Here is a 21158-nt window from a genome sequence, read left to right as displayed (position 1 = left end):
GAACCTGGATTTCATAGAGGGGAGAGGACGGGGAAGCCGGGGGACCCATCCCTGCAGGAGGCGGTGCTTGCAGGCATCATCACTGAGATGTTTGTTGGATGGCTGACTCTGCCACTCCTTTTCCGCCACCTCTTTCACTGAGAACACAGGAGTGAAGAAAGGTGCACTGGAGGGCAGCGCGCATCTTTATCCAAGGAGGGGCACGGGCGGCACTCACCCTGTGCGTGGCCCGCAGCCCAGACCGGGAGGCAGCGCTCTGGCTTTCTGAAGCTCCCTTTGGCTCTGTAGCCTCTTCTGAATTTTCAGCAAATACAGTCCTAATGTCCAGCAGTAATGACAGTTTTTTCCTTCCTTACAATCCCTTTCTTGCCCTACGGTGGTAACCGTGACCTGTAGCGCAGCATTGAACAAAAGTGGTGATTTGGGCGTCTTCGTTACGTTGCGAGCCTCAGGGAAAGTTGGTTTGCTGTAGACTTCGAGAAGGTTTCTGTGCAGATTTCCTACCAGATGAAGACTTCCTTCTATCCCTACTTCTCTAATTTTTTTTTTTTTTAAATCATAAGTACCAGGCATGATGGCTCATACCTGTAATCCCAGCACTTAGAGAGGCCAAGGTGAGAGGATTGCCTGAGCCCAGCCTAGGCAGCATGGCAAAGTTCACAAAGTTAGAAATTAGCCATTGTGGTGGCATGTGCCTATAGTCACAGCTACTTAGGAGGCTGGTTGGGAGGGTCCCTTGAGCCCAGGAGTTCAAGTTCGCAGCGAACTGTGATTGCACCGCTGCACTCCAGCCTGGACAACAGAGTAAGATTCTCTTTCAAAAAAAAAAAAAAAAATGAGTGGATGTTGAATTTTATTAAATGCTTTTCTTCTACAACTTTGAAATTGTCATAATTTTTCTTTTTGTTTTTGTTGTTTCGTTTTTGAGAAGGGGTCTCGCTCTGTCACCCAGGCAGGAGTGCAGTGGTGTAGTCTCAGCTCACTGCAACCTCTGCCTCCTGTGTTCAAACAATTCTCATGTCTCAGCCTCCCAAGTAGCTGGGACTACAGGCATGTGCCACCATGCCCAGCTAATTTTTTTTTTTTTTTGAGATGGAGTCTCACTCTGTTGCCCAGGCTGGAGTGCAGTGGCATGATCTCAGCTCACTGCAACCTCCGCCTCCTGGGTTCCAGCCATTTTCCTACCTCAGCCTCCCAAGTAGCTGGGATTATAGGCACCTGCCACCATGCCTGGCTAATTTTTGTATTTTTAGTAGAGACAGAGTTCTACCATGTTGGCCAGGCTGGTCTCAAACTCCTGACCTCAGGTGATCCACCCGCCTCAGCCTCCCAAAGTGCTGGGATTATAGGCATGAGCCACCATGCCCGGCGAGCTAATTTTTTTTATGGTTTTAGTAGAGACAGGGTTTCACCATGCTGGCCAGGCTGGTCTTAAACTCCTGACCCCAAGTAATCCACCCACCTTGGCCTCCCAAAGTGCTGGGATTATAGGCGTGAGCCACTCCGCCTGGCTACGATTGTCATAATTTTTCTCTAATATGTTACATTGATTTTTACAGATACCAACTTTTATCAAGATATAATTCACGTACAACAAAATGTACCTGTTTTAAGTATAGGCACACCTCATTTTATTGTGCTTTGCTATGTATGTATGTATGTATGTATGTATGTATGGAGTCTCACTCTGTCACCCGAGCTGGAGTGGAATGGCATGATCTCGGCTCACTGCAACCTCCGCCTCCCGGGTTCCAGCGATTCTCCCGCCTCAGCCTCCCAAGTAGCTGGGACTACAGGCACCCGCCACCATGCCTGGCTAAGTTTTTGTATTTTTGGTAGAGTTGGGGTTTCACTGTGTTGGCCAGGTTGGTCTCGAACTTCTGACTTCATGATCCGCCCGCCTCAGCCTCCCAAAATGCTGGAATTACAGGCATGAGCCACCACTCCAGCCTGTGCTTTGCTTTATTGCCCTTTGCAGGTACTGTTTGTTGTCGTTGTTTAACAAATTGAAGGTTCATGGCAGCCCTGTGCCAAGCAAGTCTTATCAGTGCCCTTCATGTCTGTGTCAGCATTTTTAGCAATAAAGTATTTTTAAATCAAAGAATGTACTTTTGTTTTTAGACACGATGCTATTGCACATTGAATAGATGGCAGTACGGTGGAAACAGAACTTTTCTGTGCACTGGGAAACCAACATCTTTGTGTGACTGGCTTTTTTGTGACATTTCCTTTATTGTGCTGGTCTGGAACCGAACCCACAGTATCTCCTAGACATACCTTTATATAGGCCTATGATCTTTAAAAAGTGTATACACTCCTGTAAGAACCGCCACAATCAATAGGACATGCTAACAACCCCAAAGCACCTGCCCCATTGTAGTTAGTTAAGCTTGTCATCCCCTGCCCCAAGGCAAACACAGACCTGCTTTCTGTCAGTATAGATTGTTTTTGCCTGTCAGAGAGTTTCCTATACATGGAATCATTATCATGGTATACCTGTTCCTCCTGGTGGCTGGCTCTGTTCCCCAAGCGTGTTTCTAAGACACCCGTCATGTTGCATGCAGTGGTGACTCAAGTATTGCATTGTGTGGGTCTGTCCACTCACCAGCTAATGGACATTGATTTGAATTCTTTTAGGTTTGGAGCTGGTGTACACATTTGTATGCAAATGTTTGCGTGGATGTGTTTTTTCATTTTTCTTGTGTCAGATGTTGCTGGACAGGGTGGTAAATAGACATGGACCTTTGTAAGAAACTGCCACACTTTTTCCCCAAAGTAGTCGCATCAGCCTCGTAGAAAAGAGCTTTTCCCTCCGCCTTCACCAGCTCTTGGTATTGATACCCGTTCCGATTTTAGCCTCTCTACTGGATGTCTGCGGCTTCATTTCCACTTCCCTAAAGCCTAGTGATGAACACCCTTTAATGTGCTTACCCGCCATTTGTGTGTCCTCTTCTGCCACATGTCTGGTCAAATCTTTTGCTCATTTAAGTTGGATTATCTGTCTTACTGAGTTGTAAGAATTTTCCTAAATACATTATGCATACAAGTTCTTTGTTAGATGTGTGTCTGTTTGACTATGGAATATTTCCTCCTAGTTGATTGCTCTTTTTGTTTTTGTTTGTTTTTGAGATGGAGTCTCACTCTGTCATGCCCAGGCTAGAGTGCAGCGGCACAATATTGGCTCACTGCAACCTCCGCCTCCTGGGTTCAAACGATTCTCCCGCCTCAGTCTCCCAAGTAACTGGGATTACAGGCACCCACTACACCCGGCCAACTTTTTGTATTTTTAGTAGAGATGGGGTTTCACCATATTGGCCAGGCTGGTCTCAAACTCCTGACCTCAAGTGATCCACCTGCCTCCCAAAGTGCTGAGATTATAGGCGTGAGCCACCGCGCCTGGCCTTGTCTTTTCATTTTTATAATGGTGTCTCTGTCTCTCTCTCTCTCTCTCTCTCTCTTTTTTTAAGAGATGGGTAAAAGTTTTTATTTTTAATGAAGCCTAGCTTATGAATTTTTTTTCTTTAAGGACACATTTCTTAGAAATTGTTGTCTATCCCAAGGTTTAGGAACATTTTTCTCTTATGCTTTCTTGGATATTTTTCAGTTATAGCTTTTAGGTTTATAACCTGTTTCATGTTAATGAATTTTATAATGTTAAATTCAACCTTTTGTTTCTGGTATCAACTGAACTTTGACACGATGATGTATTTTTGAACATGTTGCTAGATTCAGCTTGTTCCTGCCTCTGTTTATAAGTGATTGGCCCGTGATTTCTTAGTACTCTTCCTGTCTAGTTTCAACCTAAAGGTTTTGCTAACCTCATAAAATGAATCAGGGTGTGTGCCGTCTTACTGTGTTCAGGTCAAGTTTGAATTAGGCCAGAATGATTTGTTCTTTGAACGTGAGTAGAACCCACCTTCCCTCCAATGGAGCCATCTGCACCTCAAGTTGACTGTGCTGCCCCGGCCAGGGAGATGAGGTCCTCCGAAGGTTGCGGACCCTTTGTAATGGTTTGGAGAGAGCGCGGAGGAATGAGCTGTCCTCTCGCAAGAGCTGCAGGGCACACCTTGTCTTGGGCAGCCCAGAGCAGGTCAGGGAGGTGCCAGGTGAGATTGTGCCCTGGCTGCCAGGTGGGCATGGCAGGGATGGATGCCGGGGCCATGCTGATGGCCCTCGGGGCTATACCCTGCCCAGGCTGGATCTCCCAGCACTGTCAGAGGCGGGTGCAGCTTGGTGGAGCCCTCAAAGATGTCACTGAGAGGCTCTGGGCATCTGCCACGGGCACTCCCCAGACCGCAGGTGTTGAGGGCAGGTTAGCTGGATCCTTGAGACCCTCTTCCTGGGAATGTTGGAGGTGGACCCAGCAAAGCCATTCTGAATAAGGAAAGCCCTCCGGGCCAGCTTGCCTCGTCTTTTGGGAAAGGAATGGAAGGAGTTGGCGGATTCTTGCTTCCTAAGAGAGGACTGAGACTCTGCCCAGGAGAAAGACCATTCTAGCCGCGCTGTGTTCCTGCCTCCCTGTGCAGGTTTCTCAGCGACTCCCCCGCCCCCACCTTCGTCTCTCCCTCTTTACCACATCCCCTGAGCTGGCATTTCCTGGTAAAAAAAAACCTGAGATGTTGAGCACCCCGTGGGCCTCTGCGCTTCCCTCACTTGGGCCTCTGTGGGCAGGCAGGGACCCCAGCTCTTCATATTTGCACTTCATCAGGCATGGTGTGAGAGGGTAGGCATTTAGTGAGCTGAGTTAAAATGCCTCAGAACCCCTCTGAGCTGGGCACAGTGACGCATGCCTGTACTCCCAGCACTTTGGGAGGCAAAGGTGGGAGGATTGCCTGAGCCCAGGAGTTCGAGACCAGCCTGAGCAACATAAGGGAGGCCCCATCTCTACAAAAAAATTTAAACATTAGCTGGACATAGTGGCCTGTTGCCTGTAGTTCTGGCTACTTGGGAGGCTGGGATGGGAGGATTGCTTCTGCCCGGGAAGTCAAGGCTGCAGTGAGCAGTAATCGTGCCACTGTACTCTAGTAAGATAGAGTGAGACCCTGTCTCTAATAAAATAAAATAAAACAACCACCTGAAATGCCAGCAGAATGCTATGCCCAGCTGGCACCTCTTTGGAGCAGAGCTCAGGCCAGCAGGAGGTTTGCAGAGTGTGTTTCTGGAGGCCTCTCTGTCACGGTGGGGAAGTAGGGGTTGGGGGGTGGAGGGTGGGGGTCATGGAGCACTGCAGAGCAGCTTCCTTGCATCTAGCAGCCTTCTGCCACTGGAATGCCTGAGCCCCCAACACCAAAAACTCAGCCCCTCCCAGCAGCAAGCATCCGTTTCATACCGTGGCTCTGCAAGTGGGCTGAAGTTTGGCTGGGCCCCTGGGTCAGGCTGGACTGGAGGGGCAGCAGCACCCAGGACTCGTTCTTCTGGCGATCAGAGGAGCACAGAAGGCCAAGCCAGTCTCACAATCCCCTTGACTGGGGTCACACAGCAAATCCTAGTGGCCACAGTGAGGCCCGCAGACAAGCGGAGCCACACCTGCCAGTCTGTGCGCATAGTGGGGAGCCGTGCGGGGGCATGGCGCCTGACCCTACCTCCGTGGAACACACATGTCACAAGCTCTGTTCTTCTTCTCGTCAGTGCTCCAGGGAGCTCCGGGGGTTCCGGAAGTGTCTGCCATCTGCTGTATGGGGCATGGAAAGTGCCCAGCGCATACCAGGTTCTCCCGTGTTTCACTCAGTGCATGAGCACAAACCCACTCATGGGTCTGGTTTGCTTCTGTATAGAAGTTGGAAGTCCTGTTGCCCAAAGGAGCCACAGGTCTTACAAAATTGCTTTAAAAGTAGCATCAGAGGGCCGGGCACGGTGGCTCACGCCTGTAATCCCAGCACTTTGGGAGGCCGAGGCAGATGGATCACTTGAGGTCGGGAGTTTGAGACCAGCCCGGCCAACATGATGAAACCTCGTCTCTACTAAAAAAAAAATACAAAAAATTAGCCAGGCATAGTGGCGGGCACCTGTAATCACAGCTACTCGGGAGGCTGAGGCAGGAGAATCACTTGAACCCAGGAGGTGGAGGTTGCAGTGAGCTGAGATCGTGACACTGCACTCCAGCCTGGGCAGCAAGAGCGAAACTCCGTCTCAAAAAAAAAAAAAAATTAGCCGGGCGTAGTGGCATTAATCCCAGCTACTCATGAGGTTAAGGCAGGAGAATTGCTTGAATCCGGGAGGCAGAGGTTGCAGTGAGCCGAGATCACGCCATTGCACTCCAGACTGGGCGACAAGAGCAAGACTCCATCTCAAAAAAAAAAAAAAAAAAATAGCGTCAGAAAAATATCATCCTTGTATGCCATTTTCTTCATTTTATTGACATTTTGCCCGACTTTTGTCTTTGTTTCAGGGAAATCGTGGAACACATGGTCCAGCACTTTAAAACACAGATCTTTGGGGATCGGAAGCCCGTGTTTGACGGCAGGAAGAATCTGTACACGGCCATGCCCCTTCCGATTGGGAGGGACAAGGTAAGCTCCCTCGGGTGCCCTTGGTGGAGTAATGTACGGTGAAGTAAAGCTCACACGTGTTATAAAGTCCGTCATGCCTGTTCTCATACACGAAACCATTTCACCGAGGAGGAGAGAGCAGCTCGCTGCCATGCACTTCGTCCTGAGGTCCATAAAAACTACCTTCTTTTTTTTTTTTTTTTTTTTTTTTGAGACGGAGTCTTGCTCTGTCTCCCAGGCTGAAGTGCAGTGGCCAGATCTCAGCTCACTGCAAGCTCCGCCTCCCGGGTTCACACCATTCTCCTGCCTCAGCCTCCCGAGTAGCTGGGACTACAGGCGCCTGCCACCTTGCCCAGCTAGTTTTTCGTATTTTTAGTAGAGACAGGGTTTCACCATGTTAGCCAGGATGGTCTCGATCTCCTGACCTCGTGATCCGCCCGTCTCGGCCTCTCAAAGTGCTGGGATTACAGGCTTGAGCCACCGCGCCCGGCCAAAAACTACCTTCTTTGTATTGTGGCTTTCAGTGATAGGGGTTTAACTTATCTAGGTCCTGACACAGATACAGAGAACTTGTTGAAACCACCAAAGTTTCAGTACAAAGTACACAAAACACAAGCCACAAACCGCCGTCAGACAAGAGCCTAGAGTAAGCACCAGTATTCTAAAGACCTGCAGAGGCCAAGCAGGAAGATGGCTTGAACTCAGGAGTTTGAGTCTAAGTGAGCTCTCTCAGTGCACCACGAATTCCGTCCTGGGTGACAGAATGAGACTCCATCTCCACAGGAAGGCCTATGGAAAAGCACATTCATGTAGGGGTTTGTGAGAGAGACATGGCAGTGAGGCCCAGTTAACATTCTGCTCTAGCCGGTGACTCATCTGAAATTAGAATGATGGTGATTAGTCAACCCAGAAGGAGTGGGTATATTAAAATGTCACCTTCTTTTATTACCTTTATCCTTATCATGGCTTTATTTTAAAAAAAGTAATAAAGTTTCTGCCCAGAAGTGTCACTTCTTGGGAGTGTCTTTCAACAAGTGTGCTGCTCCAGAGTGATACGGATGTTATTTGTAAGTAGAAGAAGAGCAGAAACCCGGCTCAGACATAGTCTTTATAGGCCGGGCATGGTGGCTCACGCCTGTAACCCCAGCATTTTGGGAGGCTGAGGTGGGCAGATCACAAGGTCAGGAGTTCGAGACCAGCCTGGCCAACATGCCGAAACCCCGTCTCTACTAAAAATATAAAAATTAACTAGGCATAGTGGCAGGTGCCTATAATCCCAGCTACTCTGGAGGCTGACGCAGGAAAATCGCTTGAACCTGGGAAGCGAAGGTTGCAGTGACCTGAGTTCGCACCACTGCACTCCAGCCTGGGCAACAGAGTGAGACTGAGTCTCAAAAAAATAAAAAATAATCTTTACACATACTTTAAGAAGCGAACACATCAGAAACCAGGAATTTAACAACTATGAGAATGAAAGGCTGATTCCCTCTGGGAACAACGTGCACAGTTTGCTTTTGCAACCCTGAGTCCCTGAGAAGGAAGCCAGCTCGGTGTGCAAAGGGTCTCAGATTGCTGCCAGGGATGTCTATTTTAGTGGGAGAGCAAGGGGCCTGCTAGCAGCTCTCTCTACAGACGTTCAGTCTTCTTCCTTTTGCTTTTGAGACGGAGTCTCGCTCTGTCGTCCAGGCTGGAAAGCAATGGTTCAGTCACGCTCGCCGTAGCCTTCAATTCTCAGGCTCAAGCGATCCTCCCACCTCAGCCTCCAGAGTAGCCAGCTTTTCATTTTGATGATAATCTTGAAATGAATAAGCTCCTTTCAGCCTTTCTGGGTGGTCAGCAGGGCCCAGCAGTCTCCACGCCCAGTGATGCCCCTCCACGTTGCCGCGCTCTGACAAGGCGAGAATGTGCTGTGGCTGAGCAGAGGCCGAGTTACGATATGGGGCTCTGCAGAAAGTGACCTCGTGGCTGCAACGGGACAGTGGTCTGTGCACTGTCACCGTCAGCCCAGGGTGATGAATGTTGGGTTTCTCAATGGGAGCGAGTCCTAGACCAAATGCCCATCAGTTCAACGTGATCACCCCTTGCCAACTAGCGTGCCATGGAGTTGAAATGTAGTCATTTTAAAGTTCTGTGCTTAATTTGCATTTGTTTTTACTTAAGTTTTATAAGAAAGACAAGCATGAGGAGTTTGTGCACAGTTTTGTCTGTACCTATTTATATTTACACACAGGGCGGGCATCAGGGTAGTTTTTCTGAAAAGGGGCTTGGGGAGTCTATATGGTATTTGATATTTAAATTCGAGACCTGTCTTTGTGGAAATTAACTGCGCACACACTCTGGGGTAAAACTAGATACGAGTGTGAGGCCTGGCTCCGCCCTTCCTGTGGTGGGACCTGGGGCACCTCAACTGGCCAAGCCTCAACTGCCTCACCTGTAAAACAGAGATGGCAATAAAAGCTACTTCCCAGGGGCTTTGTGAGAATTCAGTGAGCATGTACATCCCTGCCCCGTGCCTGTCCCCTGCGGCCCCAGGTGGTGCATCTCCCACCAGCCCGAGCCGGTGCCCGTGCTGCTGGCCCCATGCCACACGTTGAGTAGCGAGGGTTTAAAATTCTTTGTTTAAGGCTAGGTGCAGTGGCTCATGCCTGTAATCCCAGCACTTTGGGAGGCCGAGGCAGGTGAATCACTGGAGGCCGGGAGTATGAGACCAGCCTGGCCAACGTGACTAAATCCCATCTCTACTAAAAATACAAAAAAAAAAAATTGGCCAGGCACGGTGGCACACGCCTATAGTCACAGCTACTTGGGAGGCTGAAGCATGAGAATCGCTCGAACCCGGGAGGCAGAGGTTGCAGTGAGCCAAGATCACGCCACTGCACTGCAGCCTGGGCGACAGAGTGAGACTCTGTCTAAAAATAAAAATGTAAACAAAGCTTAAATTGCAGAGCTGCAGATTTCTGGCCCTGGTCTGTCAGCCTTGCTGGTGGTCAGAGTGCTTTTCTGGGGTGCCCACATGAGTCCTCATACGTGCAACCCTACACCCACTAGGCGTTCACTCCCTCTTAAGTTTCATCCCAACCATCCTTGTTCTTTTGTCAGATGAAAAGCTCAGGTTGGCTGGGTGCGGTGGTTCACACCTTTAATCCCAGCACTTTGGGAGGTCAAGGTGGGCGGATCACCTGAGGTCAGGAGTTCAAGACCAGCCTGACCAATATGGTGAAACCCCGTCTCTACTAAAAATACAAAATTAGCCGGGTGTGGTGGAGCATAACTGTAATCGCAGCTGCTCCGGAGGCTGAAGCATGAGAATCACTTGAACCTGGGAGGCGGAGGTTGCAGTGAGCCGAGATCACACCACTGCACTCCAGCCTTGGGCAACAAGAGCGAAACTCCATCTCAAAAAAAAAAGGAAAAAAGAAAAGCTCAGGTCCCAGCGGGCATAGAGAACCTACTCGAAGCCACTGTGTTCGTTAGCGTGGGGGTTCTCTGGGTGCAGACCACGCTTCTCCTACTGGTTTGGGGGTTCTGTAGGATCTCTGCGGGGTGCAGAAATTAACCCCTTCTGTCTGAGAGCCTGCGTAAGGAGGTGTCCCCATGCCCATCCTCTCGCATCATGTCCCAATGTCATCTTTGGGTTTTCTCTTTTTTCTGTGAAGTACTTTTTCGTGCCGCACTTGTGGTAAGAGCGGAATCGTTCTGGTGCTCCATTACCCTGGAGGCTCATGGGGACTCTGGCAGCTCTGGCCCAGGCCTCTGCGCAGAGGGCCCGTGTCACATCGCCCTTACACACGAAGCTCCTAAATCTCCTACTGCAATGTTAGCCTGCCTGCCTTCATCCCAGCCCCTGTGTGGAAAGAGAGACGAGTTCTCCCAGGCCCGGGAGACGCTGGGACCGCCCAGCCGCACTCCCTCACCTCCCAGAACTGGAGATGGAGACACAGGAAACTATACAAGTTGATCAGCATTTGGGGTTGAACTCCTGGGTCCTTTTTTGAAGGCATGGCTTGTCATCTGTTCTTGACTCTGGGTCCAGCCCCATAACTCCCCTTGTCGGGGCCCATGGAAGGTCTGCAGCTCCCTGGAGCTTCTTTGCTCAGTTGAGTAGAAAATTTAGAAAGGTGGCCAGAAGGAGCACCGTTTAGGAACATACGGAGACAACTATAAACTCCCTAAATAACAAAAGGCAGGTGGCATTGGCCTGGAAGGGATTCGGCTGGTGGAAGATGAACCTGAGAATGTATTTGCACATCTCCCTGAAGGATCGAATTCAGTGTCTGGGTTGACACGGTCTGGGAGTGGTGGTGGACAGCACAGGTGTCTCCTTCCCAGAAGGAAGTTAGGGCGGACCCACAGCTCAGATCAATAGTAGACCCTGCCCGGAAGCAGCGTACCTTGGGAGAAGACAGCCATGCACAGAGTTCTCTGTTGAAGGAGATGGTAGTTCGGCACTCCTGCCTGTCCACCTCTGTGCCCAGCTCAGCCTGTACCTGCTATGGCCACAGGAGTGCCTGGCTGTTGCCTGCTGACCTGGGATGGGGGTGTCTGGCAGCAAGGGAGACCAAGGGCTCCTGAAGCAGTGAAGCTTCTGCACTTGAAGGCTCGGGTAGAGAAGGCTGGCGGCGAGGAGAGGCCTAGGAAGCTATGGGGGGCTCTGCTTGGGCAGTGTGCGGCGGGGAGCCTGCTTAGCCTGGGCCTGGCCCAAGCATCTTTGGGGCTGAGCTGCTACCTCTCGGGGCCAAGGGTCCCCTCAAACGAGCCAGGTGCCTTGACTTGAGCCCACCCCAGTACAAGGTGGTCAGGAAGTGGTGTCGAGCGCTAGCTGAGCAGCCACTCCCTGTACCTGCTCTGTCATCTGCCAGGTGACTTTGAATTCCCACTACACTTTGCAGACATGATGGGTGGGACTGGTTTTCGTGCTGAGGTCTTTTGGGGGTCAGTGATCTGCCTTTGGAGAGCTGCTGCCCTGCAGAGTCACAGCATGCCTTTAGACCTCAGCGCCTGGCACATTTCAATAAGACGTGAGCTGCACGGCCCCTTGTGCGAGGGGAATGTGGTACGCAGCCTGGCAGCTGTCTCTCAGCCTGGGCTCAGCAGGTGTAGTGGGTGTGGTCGCTCTTCCTGCCGCCCCAGGGAGGCCACGTCCAGGTCGGGATCCTCGTGGCCAGCCAGACGTGCCACGCCTGCAGCGCCTCCCTTGCCCCTCCTCAGCGACAGTGGACAGGGAGGCCATGGGCTCAGCCAGGGCCACAGCCAAGCTTAGTGCAGGAACAGCCTTTTGAAAGGCAGCTGTGCCTCTGTGCCTTCTCCCTGGCTCCATACACAGTCTCTTTGTGCTCTTTTTTTTTTCCAGACAGGGTCTCTCTCCGTCACCCAGGCTAGAGTGCAGGGGCACAATGTCAGCTCACTGTAACCTCCACCACCCGGGCTCAAGTGAGCCTCCCACCTCAGCCTCCTGAGTAGCTGGGACTACAGGCATGTGCCACCATGCCCGGCTAATTTTCTTTTTGTAGGGACAGTTTTGCCACTTTGCCCAGGCAGGTCTGCAACTCCTGAGCTCAAGCGATCCAGCCCGCCTTGGCTTCCCACAGTATTGGGATTACAGGCGTGAGCCCCGGGCCGGCCTCTTTGCATTCTTTAGAGTGCTGTTTTCCCTTTGTTGTTGAGTTGTGTGATGACACTGAAATGGGAATGACCCCATGACAGCCCTACTTCTCTCACCCTGAGGATTTCTGGACAGGGAAGCCAGCTTGTGGGTTTGGCTTGTCTGGGGAGATTGGATGTCACAGCTGCCTCCTCATGCTCCAGGCCCTGGATCGGAGTCCTAGGCTGACATTTTCTATTATCCATGTTCAGAAAATGGCAGTTGGGCCACTCCCAGATGGCAGCACTGCAACACAACTGACGACAGTGCCCTGTGAGGTGAGTGGGGCCACCTGCTTGTGCCCTTGTGTGCAGGAGGCCAACGGAGCCACCTGCCCGAGGCAGCCATGCTGGGAGTGACCTTCAGATGTCGTGTCATTGGGACCGAGTGCTTGGGCTGTTGAGAGGCAGCAGTGTCTCAGGTGTGGACCACCTGCTGCTGGCAGCCCAGACGCACACGGGGCCTGTCCCTCAGAGAGCCGCGTGCCTCCTGCCCTCGTGGCATGACGGCCGTCGTAAAATCTCCACGCGGCCCTAAGCTGCTGCACGTGAGCACCAGCCAGCCACCGTGGACACGGGATGGGCAGACAGTTACAGAGCCTGGGGTGACTCTGGTGTCCTTTCTCTGCGGGCCAAGTGGAGGCTAGACCACAATACATTTACAAATTAGAGTGTATTTTGCTGTGAGAAAATAGACCCCTTGGAGTTGCCCCTCAGTTTTGACTACAGAGGTTTTTGAAGGGTGGCGTTGACAGGCGTCCGATCCGTGCCAGGGCAGGGCACTGTAGGCTGGATGCTGAGTGCTGTTGCCGCAGATGTGCTCAGGCCTAAAGTACCTCCTGGCCGGGGCGTGTGTGAGATGGAAATGCACGCACTCTCCTACTCCCGAGCTTACTCCACCTGCACACTGTGACCTGGGTGTGCTGTTTCTGGCCAAGGGGAATGGCACTCCCTTCTCAGTGACCGGCCACTCCTGTTGGGACCAGGTAGCTGCCAGTCCGAACTGGAATCGTCCCCCGCGTGCCCAGCCAAGCCCCTGTTCCTGGGCCCATAGAGACTCTGTCTCCCTTTCTGGAGTCAGACAGTTTGACGGGGGCACTTGCCCCTCATAGCCCAGAGAGGCTGAGTCAGCCCCTCCAGAGCTGTTTCTTTAACTGACAGAGCGAGACTCCTTCTCAAAAAAAAAAAAAAGAAAGTAAAGGGGGGAACCAGTGAGTGCAGGAGTGCCTGCCATGTTGCCATGTTACGTCAAATGTGCATTTTCAGTTACTGTTACTTGTGTATGATTTATTTAGAATTTTATTATGAAGTACCACTAATGAAAAAGAAATATATATACAATTGACCTTTGAACAACAAAAAAGGTTAGTGGTGCTTTATTAGTCTGCTTTCATGCTTCTGATAAAGACATACCCAAGACTGGGCAATTTACAAAAGAAAGAGGTTTAGTTGGACTTACAGTTCCATGTGACTAGGGAAGCCTTGCAGTCATGGCGGAGGGCAAAAGGCACTTCTTACATGACGGCGGCCAAAGAGAATGAGGAAGAAGCAAAAGCAGAAACCCCTGATAAACCAATTGGATCACTGTCACGAGAATAGCATGGGAAAGACCAGTCCCCATGATTTAGTTACCTCCCTGGGTCCCTCCCACAACATGTGGGAATTCTAGGAGATACAATTCAAGTTGAGATTTGGGTGGGGACATAGCCAAACATATCAGGCACTGATCCCCCATGCAATCAAAAGTTCATTCATAACCTTTTTTTTTTTTTGGAAACAATTTCTCTGTTGCCCAGGCTGGAGTACCGTGGCACAATCACAGCTCACTATAGTCTTGACTTCCCTGGCTCAAGCGATCCTCCTATCTCAGCCTCCTGAGTAGCTGGGAGCACAGAGATGGGGTCTCCCTATATTGCCCAGGCTGGTCTCCAACTCATGGGTTCAAACTGTCCTCCCACCTCAACCACCCAAAGAGCTGGGATTATAGGCGTGAACCACTGCACCTAGCTGTGTATAACTGTTGACTCCCCCAAAACTTAAACTACTACTAATAGCCTATTGTTGGCCAGAAGCCTTACCAATAACATAAACTGTAAATTAATATGTCATATGTATTATATAGTTTATTCTTCTTTCTTTTTTTTTTTTCCACTCTGTTGCCCAGGGCTGGAGTGCAGTGGTGCTCTCTCTGCTCACTGCAACCTTCACCTCCTGGGTTCAAATGTTTCTCCTGCCTCAGCCTCCCAGGTAGCTGGGATTACAGGCACCCACCACTGCACCTGGCTAATTTTTGTATTTGTTTTGTTTCGTTGGGTTTTTTTTGAGATAGAGTTTCACTCTTGTCACCCAGGCTGGAGTATGGTGTGATCTCGGCTCACTGCAACCTCCGCCTCCCGGGTGATTCTCCTGCCCCGGCCTCCCGAGTAGCTGGGATTACAGGCCCATGCCACCATGTCCGGCTAATTTTTTTGTATTTTTAGTAGAGACAGGGTTTCACTGTGGGCTGGGGTGGTCTCGAACTCCTGAACTCGTGATCCGCCTGCCTTAGCCTCCCAAAGTGCTGGGATTACAGGTATGAGCCACCACACCCGGCTGATCTTGTTCCTTTTTATGGCTGCATATTATTCCATAATGTATGATATGGTTACAGCTAGTTTCTGTATTTTTGGTAGAGATGGGGTTTTGCCACATTGGCCAGGCTGGTCTTGAACTCCTGACTTTAGGTGATCCACCTGCCTCAGCTTCCCAGAGTGCTGGGATTACAGGCATGAGCCACTGTGCCTGGCCCTATATAGTTTATTCTTACATTCTTAAGCTGGAGAAAAGTTACTTAAGAAATCATAAGGTAAAGAAAATATACTTACTATCCATTCAGTGGAAGTGGATTATTATAAAGGATCCCCTCTGTCTTCATGCCGAGGAGAGAAAGGAGGAGCTTGGTCTCGCTGTCTCGGGTAGCAGAGGCTGAAGGAAATCCATATATAACTCCACTTGCGTAGTTCCAACCCATGTTTTTCAAGGGCTAGCTATGTACCTACATTTAAAGAGTGGTATTAAACCACATCCTGTACCCTCCACCCAGGCCCAGCTGTTCCCTCCTCCCACCCTGAAATCCCCCATGGGCCGAGCCTTGATTGCATCCTCACCCCCTGCCACCTGCTCTGCTGTCCTGATGACTTGAGTGAAGCTGGCCCTTCCCTCTGCCGGTTTCCTCAGCTGTGCTGTATCCCCTGTGCGTGTGACTCTGACTTCCGGAAGGCGCCGTGCTGCGGTGCCGTTCTGTGGCTTGCTGCTTTTCCTGCTATTCGATGTTTGAAGTCCATCCAGCTGGAAGGATTTGCTCGTTTTTCCTCACCCTCATCTTTTGCACATGGTCCTCGGGGCACGGCCAGTTTGGGGCCGTCGGGCACGACAGTGCTCTGAGTGCTGCTGGGCATCTGCCAGAGCCAGCCCAGGCCCAGGTGGAAAGGGTGTGTACCTGGGACCCAGGTGGGCAGGTGACATCTGCAGAGTCTGGTTGTTGCTCTGTGAAGTTCAAACAAGGTGTGGCAAGAAGCCAGGCCCTGGGTGACAAGTGTGAGCAGATGGGAGCCGGGCATGGGTATGGTGGGCAGTGGGCGAGCAAGCGAATGTGCCTGGTGCCACCAAACAACACTGGGCTGGGGCATGCCGGCAAGCAGGGTTGGTGGTCCTGAATCAGGGAGGGCACCTCAGGTGAGCGGAGCAGAGGCAGCGGGCCCTGGGCAGGGCAGGAGAGGCTGGTGCTGAACACCTGGGGCCCTGGCGTCACACATGGAGTGGGAAGGCCTTCGGGGTCCAAATTCCATCTCTGCCCTTTCATGGCTTTGTGGCCTTGGGCTATTTTTTTAAGTCTGGGTTTCTGCGTTTTCATGTATGGAAAGTGGTGAGTCGGCCAGGCACAGTGGCTCACGCTCGTACTCCCAGCACTTTGGGAGGCCAAGGTGGGAGCATCCCTTGAGCCCAGGAGTTCGAGACCAGCACAGGCAACATGGTGAAACTCCATCTCTACAAAATAAAAAACTAAAAAATTGGCCAGGCGCGGTGGCTCAAGCCTGTAATCCCAGCACTTTGGGAGGCCGAGACGGGCGGATCACGAGGTCAGGAGATCGAGACCATCCTGGCTAACGCGGTGAAACCCCGTCTCTACTAAAAAATACAAAAAAAAAAAAACTAGCCGGGCGCGGTGGCCGGCGCCTGTAGTCCCAGCTACTCGGGAGGCTGAGGCAGGAGAATAACGTAAACCCACGAGGCGAAGCCTGCAGTGAGCTGAAATCCGGCCACTGCACTCCAGCCTGGGCGACAGAGTGAGACTGCGTCTCAAAAAAAAAAAAAAAAAAAAAAACTAAAAAATTAGCCGAGCTTGGTGGTGTGCGTCTGTAGTCCCAGCTACTTGGAAAGCCGAGGTGGGAGGATCCCTTGAGCCTAAGAGGTCAAGGTTGAAGTGAGCCAATATTGTGCCACTGCACTCCAGCTGGGGCCACAGTGAGACCCTGTCTCAACAAAAGTGGCGAATGAATTTTCCCTTGCTGGGGTCACTGGGCATGTGAGGATAAAGTATATAACATCCATAACCTGTCACGTCAGTGTTCCTCAGACACTGGGAAGCATTATCAGCAAATAGCGAAGTTGCTTCACGCGTCACCTGAGTGGGCTTGTGTATGTCCACGTATTTGGAGGTATGAGGCCCAGATCGCGATTTAACTGCGGGCTGTGAGTAGCGGAGTGGGGTTTGCAGGTGACAGCAGCATGATCTGGCGTTAGGTGCAACTTGTGGGTGAGGGAAGGGGCCATTCAGAGACTGGGGAGGAGGTAGTGAGTCATTGTTTGAGGGTGAAACAAGAGAATACGTTTTCGACCACTGTCAGTACACTGGCCACGGCCACACGTGACTCTGTACATTTAAATTCATCAAAAGTAAGTGAGTAGTTTAAAATTCAGTCCTTGGTCATATTTCAAGTGCTCCATAGTCACATGTGGCCGGTGGTTGGCTAGAGGCCTGGGCAGGGACTTCCTCACCCAGGAGTAGACGTCTGGAAGCCAGCCACTGCCGGGCTGCGTCCTCCCTGGGGCTTCGCAGGAGGGAGTAACCTTGTGTGCCTTGGATCCTCGCAGGTGGAGCTGGAGGTCACGCTGCCGGGAGAAGGCAAGGATCGCATCTTCAAGGTGTCCATCAAGTGGGTGTCCTGCGTGAGCTTGCAGGCGTTACACGATGCACTTTCAGGGCGGCTGCCCAGCGTCCCTTTTGAGACGATCCAGGCCCTGGACGTGGTCATGAGGCACTTGCCGTCCATGAGGTGAGGGCGCCACACAGGACCAAGGGTGGGGGGAATCCCCTGCGGCTCCGAGGGTCCCCTGCAGGGTGAAATCTGTCCGAGGAATGGCTCATTCTCAGAACCAGGGTGGGAATGGTCACGTAGGTTTTCTGTGATGAAGATAACACAAATGGTGCTAAGGTGGAAACTGTTAATATAAACATAAGTCACCAGCATTCTCGGCCTGGCCTGAAAGTGTGGCCTCCCTGTTTGTGCGCACATTGGTGCCTTCGTGTTCCGCGCAGCCCTCTGCCCCCAGCACTTTTCTGCTCCTCTCTGGCCCTTGCACTTGGGACTCGTGATAGGAAAGTCATGCTGTTCCCAGTTTCGTGCTGCACGCGTGTCCGCAGCTCTGGGGACCGTCACCGCTGCTTTTTGTGACTGTTGGGGACGTCTTTATTCTCAGGATTACTCTTTTACCACAAATTGCCACGCTTGCGATTGCTGGGAGAGGATGTAGGGACAGTGTGAGGGCTCACAGTTGGCCCGGTTGCTGGGCAGAGGGTTGCGCTAATTTCCTGAGTCCCCCGCTGTTGGAGGAGCAAGGCCAGCTCAGCACATCAGCCCTCAGTTTCCCGCCCTGGAACACCTGCCCTCACACTGGTGCCTGGGAACAATTTGAGTTTTCAAGTTTCGTCTCTTTCGAACCAAAGCCTACACCGAAGCAAAGCCCCACACTCACACACCCCAGGACTGACCAAAGCTTTAAGAGTCCAGGAGAGCGTTGGGGCTTCCCTCATGGAAGAGAAGGTGCTTCGAGGTCATGTGTAAGATTTTTAGGGGACCATGGTGTTCTCAGTCTTCAGGCACGGGAGGAGGTGACCAAATACAGGACAGGCTGTCGCTCCCAGCAGGAACGCACCTTCCCCCACGTGTAATCTGTCTCTGCTTTGAACTATCGGTAGAGGAAGGCCGTAGATATGTGGGGAAACAGTCTAGAAGGATGGTTGCCAAAATGGCATCTACTTTTTCAATATGGAGTTGCAGAGATGACTGTGATTTTTTTTGAATTCCTTTGGGTTACTTCCATTCACTTTATAATCAGGGCGGAAACTGCCGTTTTCATTTTGGGATAAGAAGAGCAGCCGAGGCAGGATTATTAGCGCGTCTCAGGTGGAGAGTGAAGGGGCCACGGGGGTGGTTGGGTCAGCGCAGCCCACAGGTAGGGAGCGCCGAGGCCCACCGCATGTCTTCCCTTCAGAATCATTAGTCACGGCGCCTCCCGGGCCACCAGACCCCTCGGTGCCCATGCAGCAGGCGAGGCTGCTGTGCTGGAGAATGTGTCTGCTTCAGTCGAGTGGCTCCAGTCCGGCCAGCACAGCATCCCTCGCAGGCCTGGAAGAGGTTGTGAAGCCCCCATGCTGGCCCTTCCACCTCCTGCGGGGGAGCCCACAGCAGGCAGCTCGGGGCCTCGGAGCCTGCCTGGGGAGCCCGCGGCTAAAGGAGCTGGCGGATGCTGGGTCATGTGTGGACAGCCACACGGCCAGAAGCGGCACATCTCCCCACGGCTGAGGCTGGGCCTGGCTGCGGCTGGCACCTGGCAGGTGCCAACTTCCACCTGCACTTGGGGACACAGGCCCAGTGAAGTGAAGAGTAGACAGTGAGGACAGTAAGGCGAGACAAAGCCAGGACAGGGAGCCTGGACCAGAAACACACCAGGTCCTGGGGGTTTGTGCTCCACCTGTGCGGTGCGTTTAAACATCTTTCACCATTCCCCAGTGAGGCCACGGGGCCCCCAGCCTGCTGCCGTTACAGCGTCCCGCACAGCAGGCCATGTACGCAGGCTGGAGTGCCGCGTGGTAAACATGGATTTAAAAGGAGGGGAAACGGAGCTCTGATGAGGGTGTGGTGGGCACAGACAAAGCCCACCCAGAGGCCACTGTTCCTTCTGGAAGACGCATCTGACAGGTGGTGGGGTGGGGTCTCTTGGTTCCAGGTACACCCCCGTGGGCCGCTCCTTCTTCACTGCGTCTGAGGGCTGCTCCAACCCTCTTGGCGGGGGCCGAGAAGTGTGGTTTGGCTTCCATCAGTCTGTCCGGCCTTCTCTCTGGAAAATGATGCTGAACATTGATGGTAAGCAGTGCCCTGGGATCTTCACTGCAGGGCAGGGCTGGGCACGGGCTGGGGGTCAGGACCCCGGTGGCGGGGTGGCTTGTGGCCAGCTCTACACGTGGCCTCTGTCAGAGCTGGTGCTGCTGCGTGACACCTGGCTGGTCTCACCTGCAGTGCTGGGTGGGTTAGGGCAGTGGCTCTCAGGCCAGTGTGGAGCCGCCAGGAGGTCGCGCCCTCAGAGGCTGTGGTCAGGGGCTGAGGCGGGCCTGAGGATCCCGCTGTTCCGTGCAGGACATCTGCTGCCCTCTCTGTGAAAAAGACGAGCGTGAAGGCCAGCGAAAAGGATCGGTCTTCTCATTTGGGAGTTTATTATTATGAAAAGCTCTAGAAAGGAATGAGAATTCGATCTTGCTCAGTTATACATTTATTGAAAAAGAATTACATAAAAGGGAATGGTGGATTTCAGAAATATCTCCACCAGAACGTCCCCAGAAAATCCTACCACACTGGCTTCTTTCTCAGAGGGTATCGCCCTGACCAGAGGGAGGGTCAGCAGCTCGGGCCTGGGCTTGTCACTGCTGGCCTGCCCGTCTCTAGGCCCGAGGCTGGCCTCGGTAGGGAGTGAGAACCCCGGCCGGGTGTCCCTACCATGGCTGGCCTGGCCTGTGAGGCCCCTCCAGGACTATGGGCCTGTCCAGCAGCCCCGCAGTCATGCTTAGGCCTTTGCCTCTGTCTTTTCTCGCCTACAGTGTCGGCAACAGCATTTTACAAGGCACAGCCAGTAATCGAGTTTGTTTGTGAAGTTTTGGATTTTAAAAGTATTGAAGAACAACAAAAACCTCTGACAGATTCCCAAAGGGTAAAGTTTACCAAAGAAATTAAAGGTAATGAACTGTCCGAGCACACCTGGCTAAGGGCTGGGAGGCCCCTTCCCGGTCTGCCTCCAGAACCGCATTTTGCGGTTCTGGTTCTTATGTGCGTTTAGGGAGATGGGGGTGGCGGAATTTAGCCATCAGATGAAGTAGCACGGAAATGAATTAGACAGACCCATTTCCCCGAGCAGGAGTGGGCGTTTCCTAAATAAATACAACCCCGTGGGGTGGGGGTGAGGTTGAGTTTGGGGAGTCAGTCACGTCTGAGTCATGATATCAGGACTAGAAGCAGCAGCGCGGCTGTGATCAGCGTTTCATAACGCTGGAACCTAGGATGCATTTTCTTTTGTTTTCATTTAACCTTACACAGCCCGGCAGGCATCTGTAGCCGGTCAGCCTGCTTTCTACTCCCAGAAACTCAGACTGGGGGGTCTGGGACTTGTCTGGGGTCCTTCTACCCATCAGCAACAGAGTGGGTGCCCGCCCCTGGCTCCACAAACCCTGCCTACTGAACCCGTCCTTTTGGAAGGCCATTTGCAGGGCCATCCGCAGTACCCCGTGTTACCACAATGACCCACGGGGGGCACAGAATAGCACGAGGGTGGACACCCGATGCTTTAAGCTGAGCCTCCCCACCACCATGGGGTATTCTTGTAGGTGAGATGGACCCAGCTGGGGTGGCCTGGGGGTGACCTGTGGGTCAGCCTCCCTAGGGGAGCCCTGCAGCCCTCTGGAGCCCCCTTAACTTGAGTCCGCAGCCACATTCCTATGAA

General features: G+C 52.2%; 1 protein-coding gene across 2 annotated transcripts in view; it reads left to right on the top strand.

The window, feature by feature from the left end:
- Positions 1 to 21158, top strand: part of AGO2 (argonaute 2, RISC catalytic component) — a 67677-nt gene that overhangs the window by 8864 nt on the left and 37655 nt on the right. For both annotated transcript variants that reach the window (XM_025393830.1, XM_025393829.1), the window contains exons 2-5: positions 6389 to 6509; positions 17262 to 17443; positions 19398 to 19534; positions 20263 to 20397. In XM_025393830.1, the coding sequence (XP_025249615.1) occupies positions 6389 to 6509; positions 17262 to 17443; positions 19398 to 19534; positions 20263 to 20397 (575 nt within the window). The remainder of the gene's footprint in view (positions 1 to 6388; positions 6510 to 17261; positions 17444 to 19397; positions 19535 to 20262; positions 20398 to 21158) is intronic.

Source organism: Theropithecus gelada, chromosome 8, assembly GCF_003255815.1.
Source record: "Theropithecus gelada isolate Dixy chromosome 8, Tgel_1.0, whole genome shotgun sequence".
NCBI lineage: Eukaryota > Metazoa > Chordata > Mammalia > Primates > Cercopithecidae > Theropithecus > Theropithecus gelada.
The sequence above is the reverse complement of the archived record's forward strand: the minus strand, read 5'-3'. Positions and strand labels throughout refer to the sequence as shown.